General features: G+C 37.8%; 1 protein-coding gene across 7 annotated transcripts in view; it reads right to left on the reverse strand.

Moving 5' to 3' along the window:
* The window catches only part of BMPR1B (bone morphogenetic protein receptor type 1B), a 394,444-nt gene that overhangs the window by 29,464 nt on the left and 338,711 nt on the right, over positions 1-26,269 (reverse strand). For all 7 annotated transcript variants that reach the window (XM_039241281.1, XM_039241288.1, XM_039241282.1 and 4 more), the window contains 3 exons: positions 17,904-18,063; positions 8,139-8,241; positions 7,288-7,390 (listed from right to left, as the gene is read on the reverse strand). In XM_039241281.1, the coding sequence (XP_039097212.1) occupies positions 7,288-7,390; positions 8,139-8,241; positions 17,904-18,046 (349 nt within the window). In that variant the 5' untranslated portion in view covers positions 18,047-18,063. The remainder of the gene's footprint in view (positions 1-7,287; positions 7,391-8,138; positions 8,242-17,903; positions 18,064-26,269) is intronic.

The following is a 26,269-nucleotide window of genomic DNA, read 5'->3' on the forward strand; positions in this document are numbered from 1 at the left end:
TATACACAATATGTATATATAAATATGCATGTATATTTGTATTCATATGTATGTTTATTTATTTGTGCATGTGTATAATGTGGAGATCATTCGAAGTTACAGACATAATGCCCTAACCTATAAGTGCACTTCAAAATGCACTTCCTAAAGACAAGGATATGGTCTCACAAAATGGTAATAAAATTATCAAACTGAGGAAATTCATAGGAACACAGAAATTGAAAATGTCTTACTTTGAAATATTTGGATTTTTGTTATAAACTATAATCCACAGGTCTTCATACCAATTTCTTGTCCAAATCCTGTGATGATTAAAGTGATGATTTACTCATCAGCCTAAAATATATGTTGAACAATTATTCATGATCTACACTACTTACAAAATATTAATGGAAGCAGTCTCTATCTGAAAAGACTAAATAAGAGACCATTAAAGAAATGCAGTTTTTTATGTACAACTTCAGAGACACTGTGAACGGTCCAGAGAAAAAGGAACTGAGGAGCCTGACCCATCACAGGGCCGGTCCAAAAAGCCATCCAGGCTTTAACACCAACAGAAATTGTATGAACTGGCACATTCACTTTCTGGTAAGTGTTGCTTAGGAAATCTTGAAAATAACTTAGGAAATTTGAGAAGACTCTTAAAATTAAAGAGGCCAGGATTCTTACACAATGAATTGTTTAGCAAAATTTCCCTTTTGTGGGCAAAGTTAACAATAAACCCAAGGTGAGCACACCGTTACGCCAGCGAGAGCACAATGCACTGTGTTTATACATATGCCGGTGTACAAATGCCATGGTACATATACATGTGAATGCTGTTCCTGGAAACTTCATTTAAAATGTGTTTCCAATTTTAAGGATAACAAAAGCAAAAAGCCTGAGTTTGCAGAAAACCAAGAGAATGCTGCATACTCAATTAAAACCAGGAGAAACAACCACTTAAGCACAATGTATTATCACCATATGCACACAGAATGCTTTTTCATTCAAATGATTAATTGTACGAAACCTCTCAGCATCACTGCCTTTTGCTTTCCATGTAAATGCAGAGTACACTCTGAACTGTAGGAACACTGTATTTATTACCCATCTTATTAGACTTCTGATTTATGAAAGCAATGAGACTAAAAAGGATCTAAGGGATCCTTTCTTAACCATCAAGCACTTTTTTTCTAAGGTTAGCATTACCTCCTATTTTCCTTTTCTTTGCCCCAATAACCTTCTGCCCTGCAGCCTCATCTACTGCCTCCTTGTCTTCTGTCATGAATAGGTGATCCTTATCAATAAGCCTTTTGTTTCTGTTGGTCATGCTGGTCATGTTTTAATTTGCCATTACCTGTGCTCAGAGCGTTAACAATGTAAACATTCAAGTCACTGCCAGGGTCTTGGAAAGTGAACACTTCCAGATTCCTATCGGGAAGGGACAGAGCATACAGTTCTCGCTAGGGCGGCAGATTTTTCCTTGCGCTGTCACTCCAACTGCTCAAGGAAGTAGACTGGAGAAGCCTCCAGGGAAGTCTGGTTCACTCTTAGAAGCAAGTGAGGATCACCAGTGGCTTCTTAATAAAATAGCATTCTGTCACTGCCTGTCTCTTCTCTGATAAGTAAGTAGTTTGTAACTGTTTAAAACAGCAGGACTTTTTTTTTTTTAAATGTAAACCCAAAGGATGGTTCCTAACTGCAATAAGAAATAGAAGAAAAAAACATGTCGCCAGGAAGGATTTTGGAAATAAGACTGCCCAAAGACATCTCTGCCTGTGCTCTCAAAATTATAATCATGGATAAATTAGAGACATCTTTCTATTAATAGAGCACAAAGTGCCTGAAAAGCATATTTTTGTCAGAGGATTTTGGTCAACAAGGGATGCTGCAAAAATATCTTACTGACATCTTACATTGGGATTCTCTCTTAGAGTTAACATCTAGAAATAAATGGACTATAACAACAAAGATATAACTTGCTAGTTATTTTCCTGACTAAAAATATTTAGGATTGTATTTCTTGGTAAGACAGTAGGTTAATACAGCTTTTGTTAATGGTAATTTTATTATTTCTTATTTTTTAAATTTAAGTACAGTTGACATGCAAAGTTCCAGTAAGTTTTAGGCGTACAACATAGTGATGCAGCAGTTCCAGCCATGAAGCTATGCTTAGAAGGATGACAGGTGTATTACCATGCACACCGTACAACATCATTACAGTATTGACTGAATTTCCTAGGTTGTACTTTTCATGCCCATGACTTATTTATTTTATAACTGGAAGTTTGTGCCTCTTAATCCTCTTCAGCTATTCTGCCCACCCTCCCAATTCCCTCCCCATCTGGCAACCACCAATTTGTTCTCTGTATTTATGATTCAGAAGACAGAATTTCTACATCCAGATTACTGTGTTCAGTGAGAAAAAAAAAAAAGGACTAATTATTTCTAAATTCCTTTCACCTGTCCCGAATACAAAGCTACCTAGAAACAATTAGGAGCTGAACATTTCAAGAGATGTTAGAGCTAATCCCTGGCAAGAAATTTAGCTCAGACTCATGCACTGGTTCAGAGTGCCATGGGCATAATATATGTATCAGAAGGAAAATTCTGGAACTCATCTTTGCATTCTTGACACTATTATATATTCAATCTATCTGTGGTCTGAAGAACAAAGGAGATGTTTCATAGGTTAAGTACATGTTACCTACAGACTTTGATTTGTAATTGGCAATATCCAACCTATCTATGCAATTTGCTTTTTTTAATGTTTATTTACTTTTGAGAGAGAGAGACAGAGCTTGAGGAGCAGAGGGCACAGACAGAGAAGACACAGAATCTGAAGCAGGCTCCAGGCTCTGAGCTGTCAGCACCGAGCCAATGCGGGACGCAGGAGCTATGAGATCATGACCTGAGTCAAAGTCAACGTTTAATCAACTGAGCCACCCAGGCAACCCAGCAATAATATTTTAAAACAAATCTGTAAATTTCTCAGAATATATTTTTTAACTAAGAAATAAGATAAATTTTAACTTTGAAAATTGTGCACTATATTTTGACTTAAACTACATTGAGATTACCATATGTCAAAACAGAATGTTACTTCTGATGTATTTTCTATGAAATATACATATAATGTATATGAGGAATTACTATATTTAAACACATAAACATATCTATATCAAAAATTAAACCTTGATTTCATAAAAGCCAAATTAAAGTCTCTCATTTAATAAAGCAACAGCTTCTGCTCATTTCAACACCATTCACTTCTTTAAGTGTTCATTTAAAAAAAAATTAAAACATAAGTAACTATAATAAGTAATGTGGAGTAAGGGCAAAAAAACTCATCAATTTCTCCTGCCTTCACACAATTCCAAAAGAGCATTTTACTGACAACATCTCGGTCAAACCATCTGATGCTGTGCGTCTGGACATACATCATTCCCCTCAGCATCCTGGTTCCCTGATCGCCAATTCTGCAGACAGGGAGCCAGACACCAGGGCACCACGACTTCTCCCTCTAAGCCTCTCCATCAAAACAGACATCTCTTCCTCCCCTTAGCACCAGCTGCAGTGCTCCTGGGCTTCCCAGATCATATTTTATTGTTTATGATAAAGGTGCTGCATTTGATCTAATTACTTCCCGTATTTCCTCCTTCAAGAGAAAGAATGCTATCCTAGGGTGTTCTGCTTTTCTGGTGCTGAAAGGGAATAAACAAAGCAAAAGGAAACCCAGTAGTCATAAAAGAATTTAGCTGTATTCTGGTTGTCCTTCATCTTCCTTTTTTGAAACAGAAGATGACAAATAAAATTTTGAGGAGATAAATAAACATTGATAAATATTATTGCATGTGATGGCATATCTCTAACTTCCTGCTAAATGTGCCTAAGTTTAAAAAAAAAAAAGAGACTGAGAAAACTCTGGATTGGTAGAAAAGATACTCTTGCTTGTTTTTAATAAGAACAATTTACTTGTAGGCTTTTACCCCTACACTTAGTACTTCTCTAATCTCTCATAACAAAGGCTTGCCTAAGCTGCTTCTTGTGTAGCACCTAGTAAGACAGATGTTTTGCGATAAGGTTAATCACTTAACTTTTTTTGGAAGAGCAGTTGTATAAGAAAAAAGAACAACAATAACAAAAAATGGTCAGCTGGATATTTTAGCCTCTAGCCTTTTGATAACATAGTTTCTGCTTTCTAGCATTTGACATACAGATTTATAAAAATCTACTATATATGGATTCAGTCGTTATTTATATGTAAAATACTTAGAAAAGAGCCACAGTAAGTGCCCCATTCTCATTAGCAAATATCACAATTATGAGGATGCTTTCCATGGGTCTAAGGCCAGAAAATCAGCCTGGGCTCTGAGCTTTCGAGGGTCCCGCTCTGGCTCCCTCTAACCATGTCTCTTCTCATTAAGTCATGAGTCCACAGGACCCAGGGGATGTGTCCACCCAGAACCTGCCCCATCTCATTCTTTTAAACTACTGGCCATGGCCAGTGTATGGTGGAGGTTTAAAAAAAAAAAAAAAAAAAAAGGCAGCATAGTATGGCAATGTTACGAATGCTGGTGCTCTCAGACCACTGCCTACAGTGACTTTTACTGGACCCAAAAATGACTGCACCATAAGGTAAGATGGAGTCTGTTCAGAACTCACCTAGGCACTACCTGGGATCCTCAAAGTTCAAAGCAATGAACCTTAATGGCACTAAACTCCACTCCTGCCTATGACCTTACGTAATTTTCAGTATTATGCACCAACTATTCCTGCATTCTCTTTCTCAAAATGTTTTAAAACAAGGATTAGTCTTCTCAATGCTGCTGCCTTTCTACTCAAAGCCTTTCCACTCTGTTCTCTAGAGATTTATTCCACTATTTTTAAAAGTCTCTACATTCTCAACCTCCTAAGAGAATATTCCCTCATCTGCCTAATGCTAACTAGAATCTGGCTCCATCTACAGGATGATGCATGTACTGCAGCCCTTTCAGCAATAGGAAGGGATGGAATTTTCCTAAACCTTGTTGCAACTTCTAGGACACATTGCTTCCACTTGTGTGGGAAAAGCATTTTCTCTAGCCCTTCTGCCTTCATTTCTAGCCATTTCTCACCCTCCTCCCTCCCCCATCCTCAATACATAGGCCTCTATACCAGTGCTACTCAAAATTGTGTCTATAGACTGCCAACTTTCTGCAACTGGTTCACAAGGAAACAGCTACAAAACCAGAAAGCAAACATTTAGAACTTGACAGCAATTTGACATCAGCCGACTTCTCTTTGAAGGTGTTGTCAAACGCATGCAGAGACGCAAGCGGTGCTGTCTTTTTCTACCAAAAGTATTACCCAAACTTTAATGTGCATACAAATCACTTGAGGAATATTGGTAAAAGGTACATTTTGTAGTCTGGGGTGGGGTCGGAGATTCCACACTCCTAATGAGTTCTGGTGACACTGATGAGCTGATCTACAGACCTACTTTCAATAATGAGATTTTAGACAACTTAATTAGGAGATTTTCTCCAACCAGCCATGTTGTTTGCTATGCCTGCATTTTGTAAATGCTTCTCAGGCATTACAAACCAAAGCTCTGTGTTCACTACTGCCTCTGTTTAGAGTCATTTCTCCTAACAGGCTGTGCAATCTTGGGAAAGTTAGGTGACCCCGCTGTGCTGCAATGTCCTCATCTTTACATAAGGAATAAGTCTAAGTGCCTCAGAGGATTGTTGTGGGGCTCAAATGGGCTACTGAACATAATGCTTGGCGTATGTTAGCCATTATAATTTTGTATTCCTGTCTTAACCACCTGTTCATCCTTACAGTCTTGTTCAAGTGTCACTTCTAGGAAGGTCTTTTGACATCCTCCCACACCAGACACTTGTTTGTGTCCTTAACACACTTTATAATCTGACTCCACGAAGATATTCCTGGCTGAATACAATTTAATTATTTACTATTTCTTCTCTCTCACATGCCAGTGTGCATATCTTGAAAGCAAGAATTTTCTTCATCCTTGACATCCTCCCACACCAGACACTTGTTTGTGTCCTTAACACACTTTATAATCTGACTCCACGAAGATATTCCTGGCTGAATACAATTTAATTATTTACTATTTCTTCTCTCTCACATGCCAGTGTGCATATCTTGAAAGCAAGAATTTTCTTCATCCCATTTCTGTATCCCTAACACCGAGTATGTTGGCTTGCAATATATATAAAAAAGCTGTCTGGATGTTTTATGTGAATGATTATGAATCAAGCCTTTAAAGTGTTCTACACTTTAGCAGAAACAAGTGTTATAAAATGTTATCATCAAAGCCATGAGATGTCAGTATGTTTTGTTAGGAAGATTTTCTGAAGAAATAAAATCAAACATGAGAAATCATTTTAAACCACTTATATAAGACTTAGGCTTTAGGACGCTGTGATAATTCCAAGCACTTATTTTGCAGTGAGAGTAAGGAGGAGAAAGGAAATGTGGAAACAGTTTTTAACAAAAAGTCTTTCAGGGTGTAGTATTTGTCTTTTTCTAAGACCAACGCTTAAATATATGTTTTGAAATTAAATTTTCTAGATATCTCCTCCATTCAATCAATATTTTGAACTTTTAAAAACATTTTTATTTATTATTGAGATACAGAGGGAGAGAGAGCATGAGCATGGGAGGGACAGAGAGAGGGGGAGAAACAGAATCCGAAGAAGTCTCCAGGCTCTGAGCTGTCAGCACAGAGCTCGACGTGGGGCTCAAACTCACAAACTGCAAGATCATGACCTGAGCTGAAGTCAGATGCTTAACTGACTGAGCCACCCAGGAACCCTTTTTCTATCAATATTTTGATAATATGATTTGGCTAAAAGTAGTTTCTCCAGCACAGATATAAGGAAATTATCCAGTAAATAATCCAATGCAGTTCTTTATTTTTTTTTTTTTAACATGCATTAGGCTAGTGGCAGTTTTTGAGAAAAGTATAACTTCTGATAACAGTTCAGGGTAATCATAAAACCATGTCTCCCTCCTCTATGCTTCTAAAACACACTAAAAGCTCTAGGACCCCCGGATTTCACAGGGAAGTGGGGGCAACTTGCAGAAATGAGATTCTCAAGCATGAGGTCCCATATGACTACTCTTCCAAGGACTACTTGCTCATGTCTTCGAATTATGTCATCTCGCCTTGGTCTCTTGCCCCAGCAGTGGAAAATGAAAAATGATACAGGTACCTTAATTTAGGAAAGGCAGAGTAATTCTTGTCTTTATTTTGTGCCGAAAGCTCTTCCAGCCCCAAAGCTTTCTTCTACTTACCTCTACTTTTCAGTGGAGGCAGCGTAGGGTGCAGGTCTTTATTACACTCATTCCGCTCTGTGCAGCACTCAATGGATCTTCTCTGATGAGGAATGGGGGTGTCCTAAGTTGAACCCAAACAGCTATTAGCGGGTTCCCTTAAATTTCAAAGTCACATAGCCTAAATTTTTTTAGTTTATTTATTTTGAGAGAGAGAGAGAGAACGAGAGAGCACAAGCAGGGGAGGGGCAGAGAGAGAGGAACACAGAGAATCCCAAGCAGGCTTCACAGTCTGCACAGAGCCAGATGCAGGGCTCGAACCCACGAACTGTGAGATCATGACGTGAGCCAAAATCAAGAGTCAGACACTTAACTGACTAGGCCCAGGTACCCGCTCAAAGACACATAATCTAAAACTTGAGATACTATCACTATTCAGAGAATTCACCTAAAATTGTGATAATTTTCTTGAAACATCCTGAAAATGTTATTTTCTATTAGAAAATTTCTCGCAAATTTCCATGCATTATCTTACTGCAGCTTTTGCATTTCAACAAAACTACAACCACATTTGTAATAACCAGTGTGCATAGTTATAAACTGAAGAAGAAGGCTTGGATTAATACAATTAACTATGCTAGAATCTGTGCAAGATGATCTGAAGAGTCAACAAGCAAAAAGTTAACAGCAAAAATAAAAATAATGCTTCTGAAATGGATGGAGAATTGGCCCAAGGAGACAATTTTCAGATTATTTTCCACCTTACTAAAACAAGGTTGGTCAAGAAAACCAATTCTTTTATATAGCTTGAAACCTGACTGTTGAAAGCCAGCGGTGAAAGTTGCAAGGTGGAAGCACGTGATCTTTCTTACCCGGCACTGAAAATCTGAGCCTTCTAGTCCTAGGCATCCGGAAGTGACCACAGGCATCCCAGAGTCATCTTCTTCTATCATTGTGAAGCAATATCCATCTGTGCTAAAGACCAAACGGGCAAAGTAAGAGTGTGCGTGTGCATGTGTGTGTGTATGTGTCTAGGGGAAAAGAAAGGGACATGTTAATCATTTGTTTTACTACACACAAGGATAAAGTCGATCATCATTTCAAGTTACAGCCTGTTAAGAGAGTTCCAAAACTTCCTTTTATGAAACTGGATTTAATAATCATAAAACATCTGGGAATATCTTCTGTCTAGAAACTTGTGAGAAAGAAGGAAATAACCTTTCCGTATAACTTACACCATTAATAACTATATATACCGATTACTAAACACTCATTTTCGTCCTCAGACCGCATCACCTCCACCGATCCAGAAAAACAACTCTGTGAGGAAGGTACTATTTATTTCACCGTCTATATGAGGAAACTAAGGCTCAGAGAGCTTGAGAAATTTCTCAAAGGCCTTACAGACAGTGAGAGACATAGCAGTGGTTTGACCCCATGCAGGTGAACATTTATGTTGCTTCTATTTGCTCCAAATGAAACAAACTCATCCCTTATTAAGGCACCAAGAGAAAGACAGGTAGAAGCTGGGATCAGCACAACATAACCAAGGTGCTTAAGATCCTGCCACTTGGTCCCTCTGCATTGGAGCTGATCTGTCATATGGAACATCAGGCTTTGTTGTAAGCAGGTGGGACTTACACCGGGGGTAGGTGAGGATGGACACCAGAAAGAAGGGGTGTTAACAAGACCACGGAAAGCAAAGGAAACAAAATTTTACAATCCTGCATGGTTTTCTAGATTAAAGAGAATATTCACTTATTCTATCTCATGTAATCCTCTCAACAACAATGCAAAGTAATACTATTTCTATTTTACGGATGAGGAAATTAAAGGTTGAAAGTCTAATAAACTTGTACAGGGTTGCAGAATGAACAGGAACAGAATCAGGCCTTTCATCAAGGACCTCTGGCTCTTCATACCCACACATTTTCCACTATCCTGTCCTGGGACCAAGTCTAGAAAACAAGAACTGTCATATACAGAACTATTTACAAACAGACTTTACTGTCTTCACAAGTTAGGGTGAGTCCTAATATATGTCAACTACCACTACTGCGTGTGCTGAGAAATGAAGCATTAAACTGTATCTCCATCTTTTTCTCATACTTATGCTTGCTCAGCACCCAAGACAGATACAGAGATGTAGTCCCAGAAGGTCAAGGGAAGAACGCTCTGAGAATGGCATTAGCCATGATTTGTGGATTTGTCTATTCTATATTAGTGGTAGCAGCATTCTGCCATCTATTAGCCCGTCAGTAATCATCAACACCCTTAGAATTGTTTACTTGGTTTATAACCCTCAAGTGATCCAAAATATGTCAGTTCATAAGAACTAGAACAGCGAAGCTCAAATATACTAATTGAATGACTAGGAGGGGCCAATGGTAAATCTCTGTTAGACTAAGGTCAAATGCATGAATACTGCTGTGGAATATAGGCTGCCTCTGAACAGACCTTGCTCTGAATTCTTTGGGGCTTTTAGCCAATTTACTGAAATTGCTATGAAAATCTAAAGCATGTAATCACTGAAGGCAATAAATAAAAGAGTTGCCCCTTAGAAATTTAAACAATATGAGCAGACAATATATGATTGTTTTATTCCTTTCCTTCCCATTTAGACCATATGTGTGACTTAGTTTTCTCATCATAAGTAAGATTCGGGAATTATCAGAAATAAAGTCATTTTAATTTTCTGACATTAGGAATTCACAGGGCTGGAAAAGAGTGATACAGTATGTTAAATCTAAAAAAAAAAAATAATTTCTCCTTATTTATGAGGTCCCCTTACTCGAAATCTGAATATATGGAAAGGCACTCATCAGGATCAAAAAAGAGAAAAAAAAAATGCTAGTTAAGCTGTTGGCAAGTTACTCTTACAATGTCCTGGGAAATATAAAGAAACATCAGGGAGAGTAAATTCAAGCTTTAAAAATACACTCCCTGGTCTGCAAGAGAATGGAACTAAAAATATAAAGAGGGTGTGGAGAATGAAAGAAACCCTGGAGAAAAGTCAGTGTCCCCTAAGTCATAAATTTGGACAGAAATCAAATATTTAGTTGGAGGACAAGCAAAAAGGTTAGAGAACCATTTCAAGTGCATATTATCTGCAACAAAGCAAAAATAATTTATAAGCTTCTCGTTGACATTACCAGCTAGTTAGGAACACTAACTGGAAATGAAATGTACAACTATAAAAACTTTAGAATCACTTGAGGCTTTACAATTCTCAAGCAAACACAAACGTAAACAAAGCTATGCTCCGGAGTCAGAGCTGTTCAACTCCCTCCACTGAGAGAGGGCTGCGGAATGTCACAAAAGGCAATTAAGTCCTCCCACGGGCTTATTTGAATATTTTGCTGACTGGCTGCCATGTTTAGGCTTAGTTTTTAAATGTTGTATATTGACTATTATTACCTCATCATTCCCATGGTGTTTAAAGTGATAAGAAGAAGAAATGAAGACTCATGAAGAAAACAAAATAGGAATATTTTTAAACAAAACTGAAAGTACTGAGATGTATACAGGGATATAAGATGGATCATTTGGTTACAGTAATGACTAAGAATTGAAAAAAAAAAAAAAAAAGACCACTGGGAAAGCCTGGGTGGCTCAGTCAGTTGAGCTTCTGACTTCGGCTAAGGTCATGATCTTATGGTCCATGGGTTTGAGCCCTGCATCAGGTTCTGTGCTGACAGTTCAGAGCCTGGAGCCTGCTTCAGATTCTGTGTCTCCCTTTGTCTCTCCCCTTCCCTTGCTTGCACTTTCTCTCAAAAATAAATAAAAATTTAAAAAAAATTTTTAAAAGACCACTGATGTAACATTTCAGAAATGCTGCCCCTGTGTTATAGGTAAAGACAAGTAATGAACAAAATAGAACAGCTGTGTACTGTTGACATCAGTTGTCAACACTGACTGCTTCTCCATATTTATGCCATTTTTTAAAACAAACTGAGGGCTGGGGGTGGGGTGGGGGAGAGGGGAAGGGGGGGTGATGGGCATGGAGGAGGGCATTTGTTGGGATGAGCACTGGGTGTTATATGTAAATCAACTTGACAATAAACTATAAAAATATAAAAATAAATAAATTTAATGGAGGGAGACAGAGCACCAGTGGGAGAGAGAGGCAGAGGGAGAGTGAAATAGATTATGAGTGGTGAGAAGGGCAGGGAGAGAGAGAGAGAGTGAGAGTGAGAGAGTGAGTGAGAGAGAGAGAGAGAGTCTGAGAGAGAGAGAGAGAGAGAAAGAGAGAGAGAATCTTAAACAGGTTCCTCACTCAGCATGGAGCTCAATGTGGGACTCAATTCCATGACCTTGGGATCATGACCTGAGCTGAAATCAAGAGTTGGAATGCTCAACTGACTGAGCCATCAGGTGCCCCAATATTTATGCCAATTTTATTTCAGTATGGGAGAAATACTAGAATTCCTAAAGTTCTTTTAAGTTTCAGTCAGAACTGATTAGAAAGACTGTTTGGTTTTAAGTCCATTTTAAATCAGTCCTTGAGAATATTCTATCTTCTAAAATACCTATTTCAGGGCACCTGCGTGGCTCAGTCAGTTAAGCGTCCAACTTTGGCTCAGGTCATGATCTCATGGTTCGTGGGTTCAAGCCCCACATCAGGCTCTGGGCTGACAGCTAGCTCAGAGCCTGGAGCTTGCTTCAGATTCTATCTCCCTCTCTCTCTGACCCTCCCCTGCTCACTTGGTGTCTCTCTCTCTCAGAAATAAATAAAAAACATTAAATTTTTTTAAAGTACCTATTTCACACTCAGGAGAATAAAAGTTTTCAAAGTTTTCTGTCACAGATAAACTCAAAGATATATACAAATTTTAGACTGGCTATTTAAGTCATGTAAATTTGGTTAACTAAAACAGCTAAAAACTGCTTACAGCTTTGTTAACAGTAGTTCACTTGACAAACATTTATTGAGCATACAATGATTCAGGCAGAGTTAGCTGCCCAGAATACAGGGTGAGGAAGATAAAGCCTTTGCTTTGTAAGAGCTTATAGTCTATGAATGCCACAATCCTAGAAGAAACTAAGTCATTCAAATTCTAGCAATAAAGATAGAAATAAAAGTTGGTCAAGCGTTTTCTACTGACCTGGGAAAACAGCAAAGAAGAATGTTGAACAGTGGTAATTATCAAAGTAATAGAATCCTCAAGTTTATATGTTTTTTTTCCTTATCACCTCAGATGGATGGATTCCCATAGTAGTGAGGGAAAGAGGGTAAAATACATATGGCTACTACTGGTCCCAGGCTATGGTTTTTCCTCTGAGATGTCACTGAACTGGAGGAAGGTAAAGTTACACTAATGATAAAGTTCCAACGTGAGAGATGACCTTTACTTTATTTTCACAAATGTGTAACCATTGGGGTGCCTGGGTGGCTCAGTCCGTTAAGCATCCAATTCAGTTTCAGCACAGGTCATGATCTCACAGTTCTTGAGTTCAAGCCCCACACTGAGCTCTGTGCGGACTGTGCAGAGCCTGCTTGGGATTCTCTCTCTCCTCTTGTCTCTGCTCCTCCCTTGCTCGCTCCCGCATGCACTCTGTCTCCCTCCCTCTCAAAATAAATAAACTTAAAAAAATTTTAATAACAAAAGGATGTGTAACTATCTTACATCCTTCTCTAGCAGCCGTACCAAGTGATTTGGCATTTTGTTCATTTTCTTCTATGAGGTACATGATCTTTTGAATTTGTCTCAATTTTTATATGAATCGAGCATTTAAATATTCTCACCTTGTGCAAAGGTTCTTTGTCTCTCACTTAGATTTCTCGGAAAGCCTCCCAGCAGGCCTGCCTGCCTCCTCCCTCTGGACTCTAAATGATTCTGTACAGCACGTCCTGATAAATCTTACATTTTCCTTCTCTGCTTAAAAATCATTAACGGTTCTATGTAGAAGTTTAAAGGGCTCTACACTATTCATTTTCCATGAACTCCAACAACAAATGGGCCCATTTAACAGTCTCATTTTATGACTAGGAGGCACAAAGGCAGACTTATTCCTTATAAAAAGCTTGATAAGTGAATGTGAAATCACAGCCTCTTCCAACTAAATTATAAATTCTAAGGAAGAACTTATTCTTGTAAGTGCGATGGTTTTAACTCACATCTTCTACTGAAAAAATTTCTAAACATCATAAAACTCAGTATTCAGATGGTCTGAGCAATGGTGGAATAAACTCGATGCAATGGAAGATGTATAAACAAATAAGAATAATGTGCACTTTAAATACTGAGATCTCGGGTCAGGAGCCCCTGTCAGAAAATTCACACCATCACATTCAAGCAGGAGGTTTAAAATTCCTGGGTCGATGCAAACTTTATAAAAAGGCTCACAAGCCCCTAAGCTCTTCCTTCTTCCCCTTGTGACTCCTCAAGGCACAGCTGGGGGACTTCTCTAATTTCTCATTTAGGCAGCCTGGTATCCTCTGCATATCTTTTGTGCAGACATCCGATTGTTTCCTACGCCTGTAAACCCTGAAAACTGTCCAGGCAGAATTCTTCGTCAAACCCAGTAAGTATTAAAATATGGTGAAGTATTTAAAATCATCTCTGAAAAAGAGTAAAACAATAATTTCTGCAAACAGATACACTTGTGTGAGCACCGGGATGAATGGGAGAGAGGTGATAAGTAGTAACAAAAATGAGTATCAGAGGCCAAGACAAGTAAACCAAGAAAGGACCCGTAAAGCAGGACAATGTTATATAGAAGAAAAAACAGACAAACAAGGCTGGAAAATAAGACAAAACCTTTGCACGGTGAAAGTCATGTAAAAAGAGTTATTCCAGGAGACTTCAAAGCTTTCAAGGCATACAGTGATTGTCTAAGACCCTGACAATAAATCTGGAAAATGAACAGGAAGGATTAATAAGGTACAGTAACAGCTGGAAAGATATTTAGAAGTTAGGTATTATCTTGAGGGAGAAAAATAACAGCTTCACCTCCTGAATTATGGATATAAAAGAAAGATTCTAATACTTTATTCAGCTCATTTGCACAGCATCTTCTAACATGTACGCTATGAAGCAATGGAATTGGCATGGATTTTAGAAGCAGACACACCCGCAAATGGTGGGAATCAAGGCCAAGAATGACTCTGGCCTTAGTGTTGGCTGGTGATGTGATTGGTGCTGCTCATGAAGAGTTTAAAAACCCTCTAAACTTTAGACATATAGCCTGAATTATCATGTGGGCTTTCAAAATCTCTTTTAAGTATGATACATTCCTGATTCGGGCCACTTCCTAGATTATTCTGCCCAGGAGTATGGGAGTGGTAATGAGCAGAAGACCTCCCTAGGATGCCCAAATTGGCTAAGAACGCCCTACAAGACCTCAGGCCACAGGGTTTGGACAAGCCCTCATCTAAGCTCAAGAAAGCATACCCTAGGGTCTAGAATTCCTTCATCCAGGAGTGCAAGATTTAATGAATATTACCCCAAGTATGTTCCCTTCCAGGTCAGCAAATGTCTTGCCAGTGGTCTGTGAGGAGGGTATTATGGAAACAGAAACTTGCAGAGTAATACATCTAGCTCTCTTGAATCTAAATAACAGAAAAATGGAAAAAAATTGAGCATGCGATGTGCAAATAATTTTTGTATTCGTTTTTCTAGTAATTCATTTACCAGAATGAATTTATTACAATTTATTGTATTCTAGAAATGTATCAGTACAACTTACAGGGTTTGGTGGGGAGCATCGTTCACCAGAGACTACTTGAGAAGTACTGATTTGGAAGTCAGAATAGATTGTGGACTTATGGGAAAGGAGGCCCAAATTTATTCTAGGTCCTAGGGCTCAGGAATAAAAGTAGGCCCTGTGATTCACGTGATTGAACTCAGTTCACAGGAGACTCAACTGGAGTTAACATCCCGTTAGCAAAAAAGATGTGCATTTTGCCCAAGAGTGAACACTCGCTCCTTTGCGATCCAGTTCAGGGGTTGGCTGTTGGTCAAGATTCAGCACTTTGGGAGGAGTATTTCTAAACTGCAGCTATCAAGGTCAATAAATCTGCCATGTTTTGGTTCTTATCCTCTTGACCCCTAACAGCTTCTAACACAGCTGATCTTACTTCCCGTTAAACTTGGCTTTAACGATACCATACTCACTATTTTATGTTCATTCTGAATCTTGTGGGGAGAGCCTCCCTGACACAACCATTAAATGTCTCAAGGCTCAGTCCTACTCTGGTCGATTAGATTGTTTTACTACTGTACTCAATTCTTCAAGCCCTGCCCCAGCCATGACTTCTCTCTGACATTGAGCTTGACTATATCATTTGATTTGGTAAATGCAATGTTAGAGGACAAGCAGAAGTTTTAAGAGGTCACTCCCTCACAGTCAAGTAAGAAAGAATATTCTCTGGTTAGCTTCTGGTCTGGGAAGGATGAGCAAACAAGTGGAGCAGGCCTGAACTGAAGCAGCGGCCCAATGCCGAGTCCGCCTAACCCAGCAGGACCCAGCACAGTGGCAGCCCATTTGTAGAGCCAGGAATGAAAAAATAAATGTCTTTAGTTGTAAGTTACTATGAATCTGAGCTCACTTGTTTCACAGCAAAAACTGACTCATGTTCTACTCACTCATTCTAGACTCTCTCCCCAGACTCTATCTCAGCTCCAAACCCATATCCCATGGCTTACTCTTTGATATTTCCATTTTGTAGGTATCAAAAACCTTAAACTCAGTATGCCCAGATTGAAACTGGATGATTTCCCTCTGTCCTCTTTCATTAAAAGCCTACACTGTGCATCTAAATATACATCCAGAAACTGGTGAAGCCCCTCTGGGACCCCTCCTATATCCAATTTACCAACGTAAAACTTTCCTTCTGAATATTTCCCTAACACATTACTTCATACTTGCACCAGCATCAACCTAATCCAAGATTATTCTCTCTCACATGAACTGTCCTTCCTAAATCCACATCAATACCCACTGCTACAACTGCTTAAACAAATCTCCCAATGGCTTCCCAATGCTTCTAGGAATAAGATGAACATCCTTAATAGAGACGACCAGGCTGTGGGTAATCTCTCCTGCTTCCACACGCAACTACAGCCACACCTCCCTCTGCTCCTGCACTTCAGGGAAACCAGTCTTCTTTGAACATGCCAAGTTTCTCCTTCCCACAACAGAAAATCTCTACTTCTGTTAATCCTGTCTGAACACTTTCTTTCAAATCAATTTAGGATGCTTCAATGGCCTTTAAGGAAAATAGAACAAAATATTTAAAGTTGGGATGGCTGTGGAAAGCCTGCCCATATAATCACCAGAAGTATAGCTCAAATGGCACACACAGATTTACTCTTAATTACAGATCCAGGCAAAATAGTAAAGTATCCCTCTAATATGTTTTCTCTTAATAATTTTCTTTTTTTCAGAAAACTCTGGCATTTTCCTGATAATTTTTCCACTTGCTACAAAGGAGGTAGTGTTTCCCAGGAAATACTGTGTCTGAGCTCAGGAATCATTTTATCATGGCACAAAATGCAGTGATCCCAAGTTTGTTCTACTGCATAAGAGCCAAGTTACCAGACCTCTCTGGGTCCTGAATTCCTTATATCTAATGATATAAGGATATATATAGATAATATATCTAAGAAATAAACATCCCTTACCATGCTGGGTTGTTCTGCTGATTAAAGGAGATACATATTTATGAGCATACCCAAGTTTCCTCTCTGTCATTCAGTTAATAGAAATTTCTTGAGCTGCATATCTCAGGATACACTTTCTTCCTCAGGAACTCAAAAAAGAATTCAGCTTATCTTAATGTTCCTTCCTGGGTAATGAGGCCCCAGATGATTATTCAGATACTCTGCCTGGACTTCAAACCTAGCAGCCCATTTCCCCTTTGGTCCATTACCCTTCTCGAGGGAGATTCTGCTTCTCTGACATTTCAACTCTTGAGATGGGTACTTGTCTGGTTACTCTGCCATATCTCCCTGGGCACAGTGGCCTCATGAGGCTCTGCCTCTCCACCCACTGTTGTCCTCATATGGGTGTGTGAATGCAGGCTATGGTGCCTGGCAAAATGGGTGCCTGGCTGCATAAGGATGCGTAAGAAAGAAAGAGTTAAAGAGTCCAGTTTCAAATAAAGTTTTGTCACAAATGTGATTCTCCACTAAGGAGTTTAGGTCTCTAGTAGTCAGACAACATCTTTCCTAACAGCTGGTGGACTCACATAAGCTCTATCACCCATCGTCGGTGAATATTCCTACGGATGCAGGTGTTCTTTCCATAAGACGAACCACCACTGACATGAAGAATGGTTAAAGAAAAATTATCACACATTTGACACCCTCTGCTGTTGAATTTATCTGGGGGACAAGGTCTTTCAAAAGTCAACAACTAGTTTTTGCTGCTTGACACTTGCCCCAAGCCTGGGATCTATGCTCTATGTTTATGTGCATATGTGATGCTTGCAGAAAGGAAGAAGGATCTCAGAACACCATTTTGGGCAAAATGCAATTGGGTATTTTTTCTAAACACAGATACTGCTCTGCAAGTTAACGGAGTTAGGCACTACTCCTCAGCGTGTGTTCTTGGAAAACATCAGCCTACAATTCTGTAGTTTAAAAAGTATGACTCTCTGTTAAAACTACATTTAAATAATGTATATGACCAACCTGCAAATATTGTTGACTGAGTCTTCTGGACAATGGTGGTGGCATTTGCAACGCAAGATCTTTGGACGAGGGGTGGGGGCTGTACTCTCACCATCCTCTTTCTTGGTGCCCACATTTAATTTTCCTGAACTTCGCAAAAGCATGTTATCAAGTAAATTTGCTGAAAAGAAGAAAGAGTAAGAGTTTGAGTATCTGTGGGACAGACGAATCAAAGTCTGCTATTGAATGAACAATGAGATTAAACAGATATTTTAATGATTTTGACATTAGAAATCATATAATTATTATAATTATATATCTCATATAAAACACATAAATTCCCATAACCCCTTCGACATAGCATCCTATACATTAAATTAGAATAGTTGTACTTGAGTGCAAAGAGCTCAGTGACATAGGGGTATAGATTATCTCTTCTCTGTATGCTAATGGTATGGGAAAATATTATCATTTCCATTTGCAGATGAGAAATTTAAGGCTTTAAGTGATCTGCACACATCTAATAAATCATGAAGAAAGCATTTAAACCCAGAATGTCTGGGCCCTAAAACTGCCTTCCAACCCATCTCTTTACTTTAGGTATATCATGTCTTTTTTAAAGAAATTATTAGAGATATTTAATATTCAAAATTGGGTAGGATTGAAAACTTAGTTATCTCTAAGATATATCAAACAATACCTCTTCCCCGTCAACTTTTACGTATAGTAGCAATGGTCGTACATCTTTGATGGAAGACACAATAGTAGATGTGATCTCTACAGACAGATTTTCTGAGTTCAGAATTAGGCTTTAGTATTTACCAGTTGCTTGACCTTGGATAACTTTATACATACTCTCATTGTGCTACACTTATCATAAAAATGGAGGTTATTACAAGCACCTACCTTATGTCAACAGCTTAGGGTGTATATGTTACATAGTAATGTTTGATTAATGCTAGTTAATATCATTGGAAGGATCTATTTACTTTTTAAATAGTAAGACGTTTCATTAATATAGGGTGACCTATGGCTAAGATGGCTTTCATATTTTCCCTCTTTACCACCACTTTTGAAAAAGTAATGATGCAGTATCTGTGGGATAGACAGATACTCCAGAAGGAGACGTGAATTCACTGATGCCTATTATATTTCAGGTGTTGTGGCAAGAGCTCTCATATGTGCCATGTCACTGCATAAACTGTCCACCTGTGCAATGTTTGATTTAAAATCTCTCTCACAACAAATTGAGCTTGCCTATAGTTAAAAGAAAACAAATTAAAACAAATTATCTAAAGACGCCTGGTTAAAACACTGAAATTCTAGGCCAGAGATGCAATATACTCAATAGCATACTATTGCTATTATGTATAGCAATAATACACGTGCATACATACGCATGAGTTAATTTCTTAAACCACAAACTAATGCCTCTAGCCACTGGTTCCATCAGAGAATGAGAGGTTTAAAAAAAGATGGAATCATTTCGATATGCGAAGCTAATTAGTTGAACTCTTAGTGATAATTGAAGGGGAAAGCAATAAAATATGTTAAGTCAGCTTACCAGAATATCCCCCAACCATTAATTCTAAATTCATTAGATTTTTCAAATTTGCATAAAATGTGTACCTAACTTTCTCTAATGGTTTCTTATAGTTTAGTCTAGAGAAGACCTGTAGACGGCCATGTGCACGTGCGGAGTTTGTTATATGCCAAATCCCGGGCCACTCACAGTGATGCTCATTCCACAGGTCTCAGGTGGGCCACGGGAAGTGAATAGTCAAGCTCCCATGTGATTCTGACACAGACCACATGCAGACTCCACTCTGAGAAACCCGGGACTAGATTAAGCAAATCATATTTATTTAATCCAACCATATAATTTACCGCAATAGATGTATATTATCTCTATACAGGAGGAGGCTTATCCTTAAATTCTAAAATGTTAGTATCTTATATTTAAAGCCCTTTGTTACAAGGTCACCTGCATAAACGCCTTGGCACTGCTTCCGATCCAGGTGAAGTGGATGTAGGTCAGTCTATATATCACCCTGCCATGCTGGCTTGTTTCTTTTTAAACCTGGTTCTCAGTCTTACTACTTTATGAGCTGAGCAACCTCAAAGTAACTCAAAGTGATGAAAATAAGATATTTAAAACTTATTACACCCTGCTGCCTTCATACCAGACCTCTTCCCTTTGAAGTTGTAAAACAAAATAATTAAAATGAATTCATTATGCGTATGTCTAGTTAGCAAATATGTATCAGGTGCCTTTCCTGTTCCAGGCACAGCCTGAGTATACAGGGTGAACTAAACATCGGCAGGATTTCCCATTTGGTGGCAAAAGTGGCTAAATGGAATCTTTACACTTAATGGTTTACATTAGAAAAGGAAACATCTTCATACTGCTGGAAGTAAGATGTCATTTAATAAGAAACATTTTAAGATAGGATTCAGAATTTTCTCACATTTTAAATTTATTTAAAGACTGATATGAATTTTAGCTAGAAGGAGGGTCTTTACAAAATTGCTTATAACAGCCCATATTTACAACAGGGGATAAGTTAGATCTCGAAAAAGAGAGTCATTTAAATGTTGATGTAGAAGTAGATTTATTGGCAAGAAAAATATTAAAATATACTTTTTGTTGGAAAGTGTAGATCACACCAAGTATTTCAATTGTGATCCCACTAGAATAAAAGGCTGAAAAATTGAACCTATGATATAAAAGAGACCAGCAAAAATCTGGTAAGCAGAAGGAAAGCAGTCACTGATTTGACAAAGCCAAAAATGCTGATTCCTAAGCCAAAGATGGAGAAAACCAAGAAGCAAAACAATTTTACCACTTGAGCTCAAAAGGGCCCCAGATTGGTACCAGCAATTGCTTTTAGAAGTAGAGTTCAGCTGGGGTGCCTGGGTGGCTCAGGTGGTTAAGCGTCCAGTTTCAGCTCAGGTCATGATCTCATGGTCCGTGGGTTCAAGCCCTGCATCGGGCTCTGTGCTGACAGCTACGAGCCTGAAGCCTGCTTCGGATTCTGTGTCTCCCTCTCTTTCCGTCCCTCCCCCACTCACACTCTGTCTCTCTCAAAAATAAATAACCATTTAAAAAAGTAAAAAGAAAAAAGAAAAAAAAGAAGTAGAGTTCAGCTATTTCCTCTCTATTTCCCAAAGGCTGGTAACATCATCTCCACCTATCCCATCCCCACATCCCTGCTGGAAGACTGGAAGAGTAAATCTATTATGCATATCACTGAGTTGCCTTCCTTATTTTGTGTTTTATCATCAAGGTGAGGGACTGTAATTATGGAAAGACCCCATATGTCCACTGATAGATGAATGGATTAAAAAAGATGTGGTGTATACACACACACACACACACATACACACACACACACATATACAATGGTGTATTACTTGGCAATCAAAAAGAATGAAATCTTAACCATTTGCAACAATGTGGATAGAACTAGAGGGTATTATGCTAAGTGAAATTAATCAGTCAGAGAAAGACCAATATCATATGACTTCACTCACATGAGGAATATAAGATACGAAACAGAAGAACATAATGGAAGGGAAGCAAAAATAAAATAAAAACGAGGCGGGGGGACAAAACATAAGAGACTTTTAAATATAGAGAACAAACTGAGGGCTGCTGGAGGGGTTGTGGGTGGGGGATGGGCTAAATGGTCAAGGGGCTTTAAGGAGGACACTTGTTGGGAAGAGCATTGGGTGCTATACTATTAGGGGATGAACCACTGGATTCCACTGGTGAAATCATTACTGCTCTATATGCTAACTAACTTGGATACAAATTTAAAAAATTAAAAATAAATTTTAAAAAATTTTAAATGTTAAAAAGGTGATGGACTGTAGAAAACTAACCACAGGGGAGGGCAGGGGTGCCACCTTACTGCAAACATTCAGTGAGCATTTACACTGGCTATGGACTCCTCCATCCTTTCTCCCTACATGGCTTCCAGAACATGACGGAGCCTGGCTTATCTCTCCTTTACTCAGGAATCTGACCTGGTCAAAAACAAAACAACAACAACAACAACAACAACAACCACAGAAAACAAAACCTAAAGATAGGGATATTAGAAGTTTCTCAGTGAAACAGCCCTGCAATATTATCTTATGGAGAGGCCCACTGGTGATAACATCTATCCAATGAACAGGGCTTGTAATCAGCTTTAAAGTGACCCAGTCTCTTATGCACACGCTACTAATTCAGGATCACTAGATTACAAAGAAAACCTTAAACAGCAAAGATCGAGGACAAAACAAACATACAGAAAAAAGCCACTTGGAAGAAACATAAAATGGAAAAAAAAAACTTAAAAAAACCTATAATCGATAGTGTCATCTACTAAAAACAAAAACATGGCATCAGTGAAACAAGAATGTGTTGCTACAGAAAGGGAGCAGTAAACAAGGAACTCTAAGAATATGATTGCCAAAATTAAAATCTCAGTAGGTGAGTTGAGATAACCATCAGGAAATTCTCCATAATATAGGGCAAAATACAGAGATGGAAGAGCTCCCTAAATTAAAGCATCAATCCAGGAAATTCAAAACCTGAATATCTCTAGGAAGACTGACCTGAGAAAATAGAGGGGAGGAAATAACCAAATAAGTAAGTAAAGTACAATTCCCATAACTGAAAATCATGATTTTCTAGTTTGAAAGGAACCATAGAGCATACGTATAGACCTACACCAAGGTATGTTACCATAAAATTTTATAACACTAGAGACAAAGTGAGAGTTTATATATCACATATTGTATACATACAAAAGATAAAAGTAAAAGAGATTAAAAATAAGTGTGGCATTGAGCTTTCTACAGCAAAATTGGAAACTAAGATAAAATAGAGTGATGTCTTATAAATTCTGAGGGAAAAGTGTTTTAAATCCAGAAATCAGTACTTGGGAAAATTAAAAATGAAATACGAGGAAAGAAAAATTGCATCTGAAGATTTTTCAAGGTCTCAAAACTTCCACCTCTCATCCACATTTCTCAAATCATGGCTCTCAAACACTGGACAAATCAGTTAAGAAACATACTTTCCATAAAAAGTGTGAAGATCAAATAGTGCTGTATTTAACACTAAACATGCTGTCAGAAACACATGTCAATTTACCAGAAACACATTCCACCAAGAACAAAAAAAAAGGAGAAAAAAAGTATTGTCAGTTCATAATAGAGATACCATTTCTATAAAGTGAGCTAATGGGGTGCCTGGGTGGCTCAGTTGGTTAAGCAGCAGACTCTGGATTTCAGCTCAGGTCATTATCTCACGGTTGGTGAGTTTGAGCTCTGCACTGGGCTCTGCCCTGAGAGTGTGGAGCCTACTTAGGATTCTCTCTCTCACCCTCTCTCTCTGCTCCTCCTGCAATCTCTCTCTTTCTCAAAAGAAATAATTTTTTAAAGTAAGTTAATAGAGAAGATCCTAAATAAGCATGTATGATTGCATTCATATTATGTAACCAGAACAAGTTAAAGTGGTAAGACAATAAAATGACTTTTTTAATTAGCATTATTAAGTAAATGAATGGTTAAATGCAAATGAGGCAAGTGGAGAGTTCTTCACTTGCTTTTGCCAAAATAATCAAATCAAGAGAGTAATTTATGTAAAAGTATTCAACTGTTACACAGGAGTCAATTAATCTATATGTGTTTAACTCCCTGTGAAATGAAATTCATTATAGCACCATTAACAATATTTCCAATTGTGAGATAAAATTAAAATAATTGAGTGATAATTTGGAGGTTAATAGAAGACAAGGGGGTAGAGAAAAAGCAGTAGCAGAACGATTAAATCTGATTAGATTCATAATGCTGACAAAAACTGAGGACTGATGGATGTGGGGGGGAGGAGGGATGGGCATGGAGGAGGACACTTGTGGGGATGAGCACTGGGTGTCATGTGGAAACTAATTTGACAATAAACTATTTGTAAAAAAAAAATAATTAAAAAAATAAAAAAAAAGAAAACCTGGAAAAAAAAATAAATAAACATTAAAAAAAATCTAAGAACACTGTTAAAAAGAACAATTATAAGATCTTTTACTTATTGAGGTAAAATTGACATTCAACATTATATCAGTTCCAGGTATACAACATAATGATTTAATATTTGTATATACTGTAAAAAGATCATCACAGTTAAGTCAAATTAACATCCATCACCATACATTGTTAGTTGTGTTTTTTTTTTCCTTAAGATGAAAATATTTAGGATCTCCTCTCTTAGCAATTTTCAAATATTATTAACTACCGTTGTCATACTGCACATTAAATTCCCAGGACTTATTTCTTTTATAACTGGAAGTTTGTACCTTTTGACTCCCTTCACCCATTTCACTGACCTCTACCTCCTGCCTCTAGCAACCACCAACCCATCACATCAGTGAGTTTGGCTCTATTTTGTACTGTTTTGTAAGCTTTCACATAGAAGTGAGATTATCTGTTATTTGTCTTTACCTTATTGGATTCAATATAATGGCCTCACTCAATAATGGACCCATAAAAATCCACCCACGCTGTCACAAATGGCAAGATTTCCTTCTTTTTATGGCTGAATAATAATCCAGTGTGTATTTACATACCACATTTTCTTTATCCATTCATCTATCGATGGACAGTTAGGTTGTTTCCTTATCTTGGCTATTATAAATAATGCAGCAATGAACATGGAGGCGCAAGTATCTTTCAAGTTAAGTATTTTTATTTTCTTTGAGTAAATATCCAGAAGTGAAATTGTGGGATCATATGGTAGTTCTTTATTACTTTTTTTTTTTTTTTTTTTTTTTTTTTGAGGAAACTCCATACTGTTTTCCACAGTGGATGCACCAATTTACAATTTACATTGCTAACAACAGGGCACAAGGGTTCCCTTTCCTCCACATCCTCGAAATCTTTTATCTGTTTCTTTGTTTGATAACAACCAGTCTAACAGATGTGAGGTTAAATCTCATTTTGAGTTGCATTTCCCTAATGATTATATTGTTGAGTATCTTTTCATGAACCTGTTAGGCATCTGTATGTCTTCTTGGAAAAGTATCTATTCAGATCCTCTGCCCATTTTCAAAAAAGATTTTTGTTTTTTACTATTGAGTTGTATGAGTTCATTATATGTTTTGAATTGCAAATATTTTCTCCCTCTGAGCAGGCTGCTATTTTTTTAAATATTTATTTATTTATTGATGGGGAGTGCGCAGAGATAGAGAATCCTAAGCAGGCTATGCACTGTCAGCACAGAGCCCAATGTGGGGCTCGAATTCACAAACCATGAGATCATGATCTGAGCCAAAATCAAGAGTCGGAACCTTAACTGACTGAGCCAACCAGGCACTACAGTATGTTGCCTTTTTTATTTTGTCAATGACTTTTGTGTGCAGAAGCTTTTCAGTTTGATATAGTCATTTTTGGCTTTAGTCGCCTTTGCCTTTGGGGTCAGATACAAAAAAATTGTTGCTGAGACAATAAGTAAGGAGCTTATGCCTAGCTTTTCTTCTTGGAGTTTTATGATTATCGGTCTTTAGCTAAAGATTTTAATCCATTTTGAGTTAATTTTTGTGTATTGTGAGTTAAATTTTGTGAATGACAATGGTCCATTTTCACTCTTTTGCATGTAGCTGTCCAGTTTCTCCAACAGCATTAACTGAAGAAACTATCCTTTCCCAGTTGTATACTCTTGGTTCTTTTGTCATAAGTTCATTGACCACGTATGCATGGGTTTATTTCTAGGCTCTCTATTCTGTTCTAATGATCTATGTGTCTGTTTTTATGCCAGTACCATACTGTTTTGATTACTATAGTTCTGTGATATACGGCTGGCCCTTGAACAACATTGATATGAATTGTACAGATTTTACATGTAGAATTTTTAAATAAATACAGTACAGTATTGTAAGTGTATTTTCTCTTATTTATGATTTTCAATAACATTTTCTTTTCTCTAGCTAACTTTATTACAAGAATATAGTATACAATACATGTAAAATACAGATATGTGTTAATCAACTGTTATCACTAAGGCTTCTAGTCAACAATAAGCTTTTGGTTTGGGTGGAGTAAAAAGTTATATGTGAATTTTTTGCTGCACTGTGGGAGAGGGTCAGCACCCCTAAACCCCACACTGTTCAAGGACAAACTGTAGTTTGAAATCAGGGAGCACAATACCTCTAACTTTGTTCTTCTTTCTCAAGACTGCTTTGGCTGTTTAGGGTCTTTCATGGTTCCATAAATACTTTAGATTTGTATGTTCTATTTCTATGAAATATGCCATTGGAATTTTGATGAGGACTGCAACAAATCTGTGAATTGATTTGGGTAGCATGAACATTTTAACAATATTAATTCTTCCAATCCATGAGCAT

This window comes from Hyaena hyaena, unplaced genomic scaffold (genome assembly GCF_003009895.1).
Source record: "Hyaena hyaena isolate Hyena2069 unplaced genomic scaffold, ASM300989v1 scaffold_191, whole genome shotgun sequence".
Lineage (NCBI taxonomy): Eukaryota > Metazoa > Chordata > Mammalia > Carnivora > Hyaenidae > Hyaena > Hyaena hyaena.